Source organism: Diorhabda sublineata, chromosome 5 (assembly GCF_026230105.1).
Source record: "Diorhabda sublineata isolate icDioSubl1.1 chromosome 5, icDioSubl1.1, whole genome shotgun sequence".
Taxonomy (NCBI): Eukaryota; Metazoa; Arthropoda; class Insecta; order Coleoptera; family Chrysomelidae; genus Diorhabda; species Diorhabda sublineata.
The window spans coordinates 18,034,583-18,047,032 of NC_079478.1; the positions used below are offsets into that span (position 1 = coordinate 18,034,583).

General features: G+C 30.7%; 3 protein-coding genes across 4 annotated transcripts in view; 1 reads left to right on the plus strand and 2 right to left on the minus strand.

Moving 5' to 3' along the window:
- Window positions 1–3,184: 3,184 nt before the first annotated feature.
- On the minus strand, window positions 3,185–7,691 carry LOC130444243 (transcription factor IIIB 90 kDa subunit). Its single transcript, XM_056779307.1, has 4 exons — window positions 6,745–7,691; window positions 5,881–6,473; window positions 4,409–4,903; window positions 3,185–4,131 (listed from the first exon to the last, which is right to left on the minus strand). The coding sequence occupies exons 1-4, from the start codon at window positions 7,311–7,313 to the stop codon at window positions 3,869–3,871; spliced, it is 1,920 nt and encodes a 639-aa protein (XP_056635285.1). The 5' UTR covers window positions 7,314–7,691; the 3' UTR covers window positions 3,185–3,868.
- A 668-nt stretch (window positions 7,692–8,359) lies between these two features.
- LOC130443903 (nuclear pore complex protein Nup88) lies at window positions 8,360–10,792 on the plus strand. Its single transcript, XM_056778794.1, has one exon. It carries the CDS (start codon window positions 8,566–8,568, stop codon window positions 10,729–10,731), a length of 2,166 nt encoding a protein of 721 aa, XP_056634772.1. The 5' UTR covers window positions 8,360–8,565; the 3' UTR covers window positions 10,732–10,792.
- A 1,025-nt stretch (window positions 10,793–11,817) lies between these two features.
- Window positions 11,818–12,450, minus strand: part of LOC130443901 (rotatin-like) — a 37,688-nt gene continuing 37,055 nt past the window's right edge. The window contains exon 28 of one of the 2 annotated variants that reach the window (XM_056778791.1): window positions 11,818–12,160. In XM_056778791.1, the coding sequence (XP_056634769.1) occupies window positions 11,892–12,160 (269 nt within the window). In that variant the 3' untranslated portion in view covers window positions 11,818–11,891. The remainder of the gene's footprint in view (window positions 12,161–12,450) is intronic. The other variant, XM_056778792.1, reaches the window with a different exon arrangement.

Consider the following 12,450-nt stretch of genomic DNA (forward strand, 5'->3'; position numbering starts at 1 on the left):
TTACTCTGTTGACCCTCATACGACACATCTCTGCTACACCCATTTCAACTGGTTAAAACGAAAAATTTTCTGACGTTAGGTTTAAATGTTGTTTGGAATAAGTGTCATATTTGTAACGTCCAAGAGTTAACATATACAAAATGGAGAAAAATGAAACTACCTCACGCTGGTATGTTTTCTTTACATGAACTAAGCAAAATATCAACTTGGATGAGCTTTCTGCAGTCCAGATGAAATCTACGATCTGCTAGACGAAATCGGATCCGATTTTGAGGATGACGATATTTTTGAACTTTCAACCGTTGTTTCTGAAAACACGGACGGAGAAGAATACGAAGAAAGTAGCAACGATGAAAAGTAAGGTCCGTCGAATGTCAGTAAAAAAGACCTACCAAAAAATATCACAAATGACAATGTAGCCGAATTTTTTATTCCTTAGGGTTACTTCAGCAAATATTTAAATGACGATTTTTGCTATCACGGGTTGTTTTAAATTTCCTAGAATTCATCTTTACTGGAGCATTAAATATCTGCTACCAATTATTGCCGATGTAATGAATCGGGACAGATTCTATAAACTTAGTACAAATTTGCATGTAGTAGATGACCTTGCAGTCTCCGAAGATGTCAAAAAACTGAACCACCTGTGGAAAATTCAACCGATGATTGATCGAGAAAAACACATGTAAAGATATTGTCAGGCTAATTAGGGGATCTTCCTCAATAGATGAGCAAATGACCCCATTTTTAGAACGATGTCCAGAGCGGCAGTTTTGTAAAGAATAAGCCAAAAAAACTTTGTTCTACAACGTCAGATAGTCTGATACTAGATTTTGAGATTTATCAAGGATCCTTGACACCACTGGAAAACAAAGAGTTTGGTTTAGGGCCATCAGTCGTTTTGCGTTTAGTAAAACTTTACCACAAAGCTCAATTTTTTTTACAGATACTTTTCACCATTACCTTTGCTTTATAAATTATTGGAGTTAAAAGTAGAAGGTACAGGGACGATAATGTCTAACAGAATGAAAGGACGTATCTTCAAAAAAGATTCAGAGATGAAAAGAAGACAGGCAGAGGAGTATGTCAGAAGTGACAAAAAAATATGTGTTACAAAATGGAAAGATAATAAATCCGTTATTATAGTTTCTACGGACTTTGGAATAGCTCCTGAACAAAATGTGAGGAGGTAAAATTACGAAGAAACATTGTTAATTTCATCTGGTCCTTCTGTCTTATTTAATTTTAATGGTTCTATAATTTGGGTGAAGTGGAACTATAGCTATTTTTTAGAGACAATATTGAACATCCACCAGGTTGTTTTAATTATTCATTAGCACCCCTTAAGGGACATAAATCAAGGTTCATGATTTTCTACTTTAAATTTGCATGATTCTCCAAAGTTGTCAGTTTCCTCCGTCTGAAAGTGCACTGTCTAATAGTTAATCTGATTCTTATTGAATACAGTCGAAACGTTTCACGATATTGGATAACTGCGTAAAATCCTAAATGGTGAAGGCCAAGTTACAGGGAAAAAAGAATGAAGGAACCAATTGAGAATTGAGGAATAATAAAACTATGGAGTATAGAGAAGGAGGAACATCTCTTATGGACGGTACGTTTAAAATATGGTCTGAATTCTGTAGGGATAATACGTGGCGCTGATTGTACTATGGGATTGAGATCTGAAGTTAAACACTTACTATATCTGAAACTAGCTTCAGATTCTATAAACTAACGAAAACAGAATATTATATAGGTGGTGAAAAGAATTAAAAAATAGTAAAAAAAGAATACAAAAAATCATGGTGAAAACTTGTTGTATTTCTGGATGTATAAGTGGTTCTTTAAAAGATCGTGGAATTCGTTCATCTTAAAATATAAAACAAGCAAGTCTCTTTGGAATACCAAAGGTAAGTCATGTTTGAATCTGTTAGAAAGCAAAATTCATTAGAGGAAAATCAATAATTATTTATCCATGTTCCCAAAATATTTGTTGATTAACATTGATTTCTCATTAAATTTGAAAAATAATAAGTAACACAGTGACGTTAATTCAAAATCATTAAATTTATTCATTATTGTTACATGATTCTACTTTTTTTTCATATTAGAATATATGTATTATCTAAACCAAATAAATAGCTAAATAATAAAGTTAATTTAACGAGATTCTGTTTTGTTAATCGTTTAATTATTTTAATACTACTAATTTCATTATCACGGTACATTATTATATTACTATACAGTTATTTTCAAATCAGCGCGTAAAATTCAAGCGAATACCCTCTATAATCAGCGCCACCTATTTTCCCATCAAAAATCAGCTCACATTTTTTAACCCAGAGATGTTCCTCCTTCTCTACACTCCATAAATAAAACCTTAAAATATAGAATGGTAATTGTAAATAGGTAATAGATTTATCACATCCTTTAGATAGCCAACTCGTGTTCACGTTTCAGCGCCATCATGTGGTTCTTTAGTAGTACTAAATGTACATGGAAAAAAAAATAGTTTCCTTTCTGCTTTTGGCAGCATATTTCAGGTTCAAATCTTTTTGGAAAAAATTTAATGGAGATGAAAATAATACAAAATAAACATATAGGTAGATACACCGCGACCCTAAAGATATATTCGCTTTTATTGCTGCGATACTAGGAAACAGTGTTTACAGCTAATCTGTTAATTCCACTCACCTTAGAAAGTACAAAATGTGGGATTGCTGTAGCTGGTAGAAACTACTATTTTATGCAGATTACCTGGTTCTAACTGCAGGGGAAATGAGTCACATAATATAAAATCCTTGCAGTTTGTGAGGATGCATACAATGTAAAAAATAACAGGTTGATTTAGTACAAGACAGAGAGTCGTAAAATATGAATTTTTTCAAATTTTTATTTTTGATTTCAATTCCAAATTGATTTTTTATTTTTATGATTAATATATGTTAAAATTATAGAATTTTGGGATTTATCTTAATCTAAAAGATGAATTTATTACTTCGGTATGAACAACATTCAAATTTCTCATAAATATTAACTTTTTTCCTGTATTTTCAGACATACGCATAAATCATTGAAATTTAAACTCTCTCTAGGTTGTGTTACAAATTAGTCACAACAAATAACATAGTGAACTATCTAAATCTAGGTGACCAGTAATATATCTCATAATGAAACAACATTCAAAATACAATAAATTAATTTATTAAAACAAGGTTTCGACAAAATAAGTAAAAATATGTCAATAATAACAATAAAAAGAATTTTCAACTTGCAACATTTTGGGCTATTTTGTTTGTAGTCAAATCACTATATAAAACATATGTTACATAAATGCAAGAATAATACAATGGTTTTTCAAACTAAATTCTTAAGTCCTGGTACAAGAAATTGAAAAAAAAAAGTAGAGAGCTGAACATTTTTAAAGGCTATAGATAAAATCCCTTTTCGCCTATCAATTCAAATAATTATCTTCCAATACAAAATCAATCTAATAATAATTCCAAATATACAAATCACATTTTCAATTTTATATTTTTTTAACTAAAAACTGATTTACCAATACACCAACACTTATAATTACATGGAAGCTCAAAGGACCAAACATTATAATTTTAGGTACTGGTAGTAGGTAGTAAACAGTATTGTTCAGTATATCACCAATGGTAACATAGTAAAAGTAGAAAGCCCTAATACCTATTGGTTATATATTCAGTCTTGAAAATATATATACATTTTTGTTAAAAAATTGGATCACAAGTATTAATGTAGTGAAAAAAATATATTTTCATAAATAAATATTATCTATACAAGTAAGCCATCACAAAAGCAGTTTTGAAGCTAAAAGTTGAAAATACTTATATTATTAATAATCTGGTTCTTCGAAGTACCCGAAATTATAATCAGCTTCATCCTCGTCCTCCCTATGTTGACGAAGCATCTGAAGTACTCCAATTTCATTAACGGACTCTTCAACATCTTCCCCTTGTTCTTCCTCATAATATTCTTCTTCATCTTCAGATATATTAACATCATCTTTCTTTTGTAATGATTCGGTTTTAGAATCTGCTTTATCCTCAGTTTCCTTCTTTTTCTTATCATCAAATACTGGCAAACCAATGGAAGCTCCTAGAAAGATATACTGATATACAATTGAAACACAAATCTAATTTATTAATTAAATTTAGTATAATTTATTCTACTGAAACTTATCTACTGCTAGATTGTAATCCTATGTTCCACAAAATATTTTCTAATACTGTATAATAATTAAAGACTAAAGGAATTGGTTATGAAGAATTTAACTGAGAAAGGGCATACTAAGAAACAGGGATATGTAAATAGCAGCTGGAGAGTAATGTAAAACAATGTGTTTAAAAGACTAAATATATGATGAAAAACCAACCTGTCTTCCGTTTTGATGTTTTCTCAGATGATTGTTTATGGACTGAAGAAAGCCTCCTTCGTTTAATAGATTCCGAAGTAGTTATATCTTCTGCATCAACAGCAACTGTTTCATTTGGAACAGAGACTACATTCAGACTTTTAAGAACATCATAATTAATTTTTGTGGAAACTTTTTTCTCTTGAAGAATTTTTTCTATGGCTTCACTAGCAGAATTTGCTGGTCCTATAATTTTCTTTTTTGATACTCTTCTCCTTTTCTTGTCTGGTTTACCTTCCTCTCTCTCTTTTTGCAATTTATCTGCTTTAATTTTTTGTTCTTCTAAATATGTTGCATTTCTTTTATACCATAAAGTTTTTTTACTCTCAAATTCATGCTCTGACATTATATATGTATCTAATTCTTCATCGTTCAAATCATCAAAATTCATATCAAGATCTAATTCATCTGGAGGATGATAAGCATTAGATGTATCTTCTAAAGAATTTGGCAGACCTGCAATTATGAAACAAATAAGAGAAATTGCAAGTATACATAAATATATCATATTATACAGTAGTGGAAAAATTTTTAGAGAACATAGAACTAACTTACTTTCAATCTACCTGTTTTAATAGATCATTTCAATAAATTATAGTAAACTTAGCTATTGCATTGAACCTCCCCTTGACTTCACCAGAGTCTAGTGGGAATGTGTGAGTCAAGATTTCTTGATTGGCTTGCATTTGCTTTTGATGATTAATTTTAAGGTTATAGTGTCACAAGTCAGGATTTTGTAATTCTAATAGATGACATATTGATTACTTTGTTCTAAAGTATATTTAACCCAGGTACAATTTGCCAATTATAATATGAAAGGTATGGAGTTTTGTAAAATTTTGATTCAAACTAAAATCAAAATTTTCCCAAAACCTATTGTTTGGTAATGAATGTACAGTTTCAGTGAAAGTTTGTCTTGTTCAAAATAAATATAAGTTTTATATATAAGAATTATAATGTATGTATGTATTGTTTTAAGCACGACACGTCTCCTCAGTGTCTGTCTTGCGCCAGTGTTATGAAAGATACTAAGCATGTGCTGTATGTGTGCCTTCATTTCGAGTAATTCCAGTTTTTGGGAAACTGTGTTAAAGCAGGCGGTTGAAGAAGAAGTAGCTGTGGACTTTAAGGACCTGAAGGAAGAGTATGATTACTAGATCCTCCCCCTGCAAAGTAATTCTTAACGGCAGTCTAAGAGAGAAAGTAGGTTTTTAATCAGTAGGGGAAACGAGTCCAGCATAGCAGTCATAACATCTTGTACCGATGATATGTAAAAAGTATTTTCCACACCTTTATGAAAAAAAAAACACACATATATGTGAATATCCATATGTAATTTTCAGTTTTTGTTAACAGAGGTTGTTAAAGTCAGTAAGATTGTTAGTGTAATTAGGGTCTGTTGAAGTATTCATTTGATTTTTTCAAATACTTACCAATACTTGAAATATCTGGCCCCAAACCTCCACCTGATGCATCAGAAATAATTTCATCATCCATCAACTTTTGTAATGTTCCTAAAGTAGACTCTTGAATAAATAAATCTGTTTCTAATTGTTCATCAACTTTTGAAGTCAGTTTCATTGGTTTAATTCTTTTTCTTTTTTTATTTTCCAGTTGTAACTCGATTTCTTTTTGCAAATCTGTGAATTGTTCACCTTCCTCCTCCATTAACTTTAGCAATCTCTCCTTATCCTTTTTACGGGCAGCTTTAAAAGATGGAGGATCCTGTTCTTCTTCTAAATCTACTGTCATAAATTCATCTAAAGTTAATGCACTACTTGGGGTTTCTCCAAACTCCATTAGTCTTTTTCTTAATGTTGATTCATGTACTTTAACTATTTTTACTATATCAGCTGGTGATCTGTTGAATTCATGAAGTCGACTAGCCATTAATAATGCTGCTCCACATAATCCTGATGGTCTTCTTCCAGAATGTATTGAATCTCTTTTCATCCTTTGAACTAATCGTAAAGCAGTATTAGCAACCTGTTGTGTTTTTGATCCAAATTGTAGTTTTGCTGCAAACCTTTAAAAAATAACTATTTATTACAACATACAAATATTAATAGTCCAAAATAGAAGTAAATATGTAGAATCACTTACAATTTTGTTGGAAATACAAATAACTTACTGTTGTATAGATCATAGGCATATTAAATATTATTAGTCATTATATTTTTCATTGAGAAAAAACTTAATGAGATTAAATATAAGTAAAGAAATGGGATGATATAAAAGCTAACCAAATAAAAGTTTTAAATATGATTTTATGTAGCAAAATAATAATTAAATCATACCTTAAAATGTATAAGCAAGGATCCACTGCTGGTATATTGATACACAAGGCTTGAGATAACCTTAAATATGTTCTTCCAAGTTCATAGCAACATATTTGTAGTACGTCACTTATATCTATAAGTAAATGTGCTGTACCTTCTGTTCTACAAGTTAAATAAACACATGCAGCATGTACATGAGTATACCTCCTGCCTCTAGTAAGGTTTCTGGATAGGGCCATTTTAAAGAAACTACATGCTGTATCTATACAATGTTGATTTAGCCTTAATTGATTGCACAGATGTGTTATTCCTGTTCTAGCCTTTTTTATTGTGATCTCCCTTGATTCAACACTATCTCCAACATGAAATGATGCTCCAAATTTTGTAGCACCTCCTTTAGATTCTGTGGAGACAAATTGACCAATAGCACTGCTGGTGCCATGTCCACTTTCTTCAAATTGGATTTCAGCAACGATAATACTATCTTCAAGAACAGATCCACATGTTGTACAAACAGCATCCCCTCTAGCTGGATCTACTTCAATATCTGAACCCCCACAATTTTTACATTTCCGACCAGATGACATCTTTACTTTTATAAGTACTTGAGAGATTAGATATTATACTTGAATACGGATTGCCAATATTTTCAGTTAATAATTTTTCTATCTAATGCTCTAAATATTGCTTTTCAATGTGAATCTTTCAAGTAAATCAGAGTTTACTTTTAAAACATGCGATATGCATATAGTGACAACTATATACATACTAAAGGAAAATGAAGCAATATATATTTAAATTTGTTACCTCTACCCTCATACAAAATAAAACATTTATTTCAATCTACCACACATATAAATATGTAATCTTCTCCCTTCCGTCCCTTTGCGGTCACATAAATAATGAACTAACCCTAACCTAATTTTTGAAGTACTTGAAAATATCGATATATCGATTCTTCTCACGAAATCATTCACAAGTTCGATTTTAAATTCACATATGGTCCATTCCACTAAGCGTTCACGGTGCCTGAAATACAATTTTGGGCGTTCCACATAGCGACTACGATTGTTGTGGTCACGGCGAGCCGTCATGACTTTCACGCCGATCATTGTCAAGAGGTAGATCGAAGTGAGCATTGAAAGAATTGGCGAAGAATTTCCAAGACTCAAGCAATGCAGATTGCAATCATGAGAATCTAACCCATTATTTGATGCGGTATGGGATAATACAAGTACTTTTAAAGCATTCTTGTGATGTTCCATTAAAAATTCAATAACTTACAAATTATAACCTCTTAAAGCTTTCGCTGTATTTTTTCAGTTTTACTATTCGTTAATATTTATCTCAACACTCAAAACGCCTTTTGAGCCATTCCAATTTGGTTTATGATTATAATGCTCTGGAATAAATGAAATGAGAAAGATCGTCGTGAACGTGATTGTGGTGAGTGGAATGCACCCATAATAATTATCCGTTTACGTATTTTCAGCGTTGGTTATGCGAAAAAATAATTAAAAATAAAGCTTAATCATGAGATAATAAAATATTTACCATTATCCTGTTAGGTTCATAGATAGAGAGACACAGTAACGCTATTACATGTCTATGATCCCATATAAGTGCCATAGCTATTTTGTTTATCTATGATTCTAGCTTTGTATAAGTTATAACCTTCAATTTAAATCTTTCGTTTAATGTTTGTATTTAAGTTACAATGTTTTATTATATGAAAATTGTAATTTCTAAGTGATACATGCAGACAAATATAAAAGTGTAGTCATTGTTTGGATAGGTTGAACTTTGCTGCATAACAAAATTTTATGAACTTTCTCAAAAATGAATTCTACAGACTTCCTTCGGTTAAAAGAGCATAAGATATTTAAGGAAACCTGTGAATCGTTGCCTAAAAATATTACAAAAACATTGGACTTACTGGTAGTCCATGATAATATACTCTTCAGTTGGGACTTCCAAATTAACTGTGTGTTAAGTCTGAACTTGAAAGCAGCAAGAAGTAAAGAAGGGGACAATGTTATCCATCAGAAATTATTACCATTGCATCCACCTTTATTTTCTGCAGAGTTTTTAATTATCAATGATATTGGTACACTGCTAGCAGTAGCAGGATCCAGTGGAATTTTAGTATTGGAACTTCTCCCAAGATGTCCCCCTTATGGAGCATTTGATAATAATAAAGAAGTGGTCTATTGCACAACTCATAGCTTAGATGAACGTTTGTTATCGTGTAATGAGATGATTGAGCTGAGACAGGCAAAGTTTCATCCAGGAAGTATTAATCACAATCATATATTAGTACTAACTTCTGATAATATGTTGAGGTTATACCAAATAAAAAATGGTGAAGCTTTAAAGGTGGCTGTATATACTGTAGGAGAAAAACCAACAAGTTTATTTCCGGGCACCAAGACTCCTTTTTTGGACTTGTATGGAGAGGTAGCTGTTGACTTTGATTTTGGACAACCACAAATTATTGATATTCTAGAACAGAATGAAAAATCACTTAAGCATCCGAAAGTTGAAGAAAAATATATTAATGCTGAAACACAAACTATAGAAAGGATAGTTCCAAAAACTTTTGAGAAACCAAAAATTGAAAAAGATGAATATAATTTAGTGTGGCCAGTTTTCATCTTGCATAGCAATATGAATATCTATTATATGGAAATTGATTTACAAAGACAATGGAAACCAGTTTTGCAAGGGCCTTTGCCATTGATTTCATTTGAAAATGAACAAGTGGAAGCATGTTCACTTATTTGTCTTAACACACAACCACAAATAGTATGCATTGCAATATCAGATGGTACTTTATGTCATTCTATACTGTTGGATGATACAAATGAATTTCAAAATAATATCACACAAAAAACTAGTAAGCAGCTTTTAGCTTTTGAAAGTGTCGAGTTGGAATTGGGATTAACAATTAGTGAATGTATTGGTAATAAATTTAAGTGCCCAATTATATTGAAGAAAGATGAATCAAAATCTGACAGATATTATGCTACCCATAATGCAGGAGCACATTCTGTTACACTTTCCTGTATTAACGATCTTCATGCATTTTTAAATGTGCCTGAAGATTTAATTTCTATAGATGATATTTTTTTGAACTCCAGTAAAGCAGAATATTTAGTTTGTACAAAGACAGCTACTTCAGAAAATAGTAACCCAGTAATAGGGTTTGCTTTGTACTATGAACCTCCTTCAATTATTACCCTTCTCAGTGATGGCAGTGTGGTTACTCTAGGTGTATTGTTAGGCAGTTCTTTACCCAATGTGGAAGATATAATATTAGAAGAGGATGTAACTTCCCCACTAAAAAAGATGCTGCAAGAACCTTTTGAAAAATATATAGAAAACATTTTGAAGAAGACTTCAACTCAACCAATTCTGAAATTACCAAACGTAAATGAAAATAATCAAGAAAATTGTTATGAGCTCCTTCAAAGAACGGCTCAAGTTTTTAGAGATGAATATTTTAAAAATCACATCAAAGCAAAAGAAGAATTGGAAAAAAGAATCCAAACTTTAAGTATGATGAAAAGAAACCAGCTCAAAGAAATAGAACATATGAGAAAAGAGAGAGATGTCTTGAGGGAAAAAGCAAGTAATTTAGCTGAAAAGTATGAAGATATACAAGACAAGCAAGATGAACTTTTAAAGAGGTCAGAAAATTTGTTAATGTTGGTATCAAGAAAAAAAAGTTCACCTTCTGAAGCGGAACAAGCATTTGTTAAAGAACTGGAAAATTATGGTGAAAAAATTGGTCTCTATGGGGACAAAATTGATAGAATTAAAAATAAAATGAAGTATCAACAAATTCAGATGGAAAACTGGAAATTACAGGAAATTAAGAAAATCTCTACAATAAATGAAACACATACCAACACGATTAAAACTAATCTTCAAGAGACAACACAAAAAATTACCGAAATGATAAAACAAATTAATAGCTTCAAAAAAAATTTAGATTTGAAATAACTTATTTAAGAATTGATATTTTTTGTATTGAGAAACGAAATTAATAAAACAATCTATTTGTTATTTTATTTTATTTAAAACTTATTCAAATATAATTATAAACTTCCAACAATCTGCTGTCTGCAGCATTAGTAAAAAGTTTTATCAAATTGAAATTGAATGTACAATATAGAAGATATAATTATAATGAAGTTTTGGCAACTAAGTTGAAATTTCTATCCACATTTACTCTATTTCATGTGTTTTTCTAATCAATTTTTACATATAATTGTGTGTTAGTGTACTCAAAATTTTGTTGTGTGGCATGTTTCAATAACCCAAATAGACCTTTAGTAGTCTCTAAAGAGAGTAATAGAAATGCGCTTCATACAGTGTAATTGTAAGTGAGGTTGTAATAGTAGTAAACAGTGGGTAAGTATATGGTAAGCTATTTTATATTGAGCTGCAGAATAGAAGTGATACATAACAGTGGCTCCCGAACTTGTTTATCTTACAGCATCAGAGCTCCATATATATTTTTTGTAAATTCAAATGAGAAACATAAATTTTTCGAATTATGAAATTTTATTATATTCAGAGTAGGATATACAAAAATAATTGAAACAGAAACCATTTTAATGGGATGTACCTTATTTTGTATCCGAATTATTGTTAAAAAATTTTGATTTTAACTTTCAATTAAACATTTCTCCTCCTGGGGTGGAAGAGCTCACTTTGATAATAAATGGTATAGATATAAATGTTGACAAGTTATGGAGCTTATGTGTTAATAAAGCCTCTTCTCTTGAATTTTTGGTAATGGTTCCAATTAATTAAGTTCCATACCAAATTATTCTCTCCAAATTCAAATGCAATAGTATTTCCGAAATATATCTAAGATATTAATTTTGAAAGCAAATGGGGAAGTAGGAATTCTATACACATTACAACACCCAATAGAGATACTAAGATCTGGTGAATTGAAATCTGGAAAAAATGGTTTATAATTTTGAATTGTAATTATCCAACTGAATTTCAGTATTTTGAAAGCTATTAAAAATATTTTTGGGACTCTAGGGTTACATTTACAATGTTAAAAAAAACAAATATAAAAAATTCAAATTTATTTAAAATATAAAAAATAAAAAAGATATATTCATTTGATTGTACTAATATAAATATCACCTTATTTTATCGTTATTGTCTCTTAACAATCCTAACACGTAAAACATTCTATCTATATCCTCAGCATTTAAAACTGACTCTTTAGTTTTCAGCAACTGACAATGTTTTATTACGTTTTGAAGTTTGTCGTCCAAATGTACAGATTTTAAAATTATTTTAGCTTTTTGACTGTTGGCAGCTAATGCCCACATTATGATAACGACTGTATTTTTCTCTTGATCGGATCCATTTGATAGTTTGGTCAATAGAACATTTAAGAATTCAGCTGAAAAACAAAGAAAACCCAATTTTGAATAGGTATTGAATTTAAAGTAAAAAGCTGATAACAGAAGCAGAAGAGATAGGCTTACACTTCTACTAGGTAATAAATGCCAAGAAGAAAAGGAAATCGAAATAACAGCTGTGCGGGCATCTTTAGAGGAATATTAACATCGAAAGATCGAATTTATAAGACAATTTTGAGACCCATCCTGACATACGCCTGAGAAACCTGGAAAGTGATGAGTAAAAATAAACCGAAATTGGAAATCTGGGAGAGTAAAATACTAAGAAGAA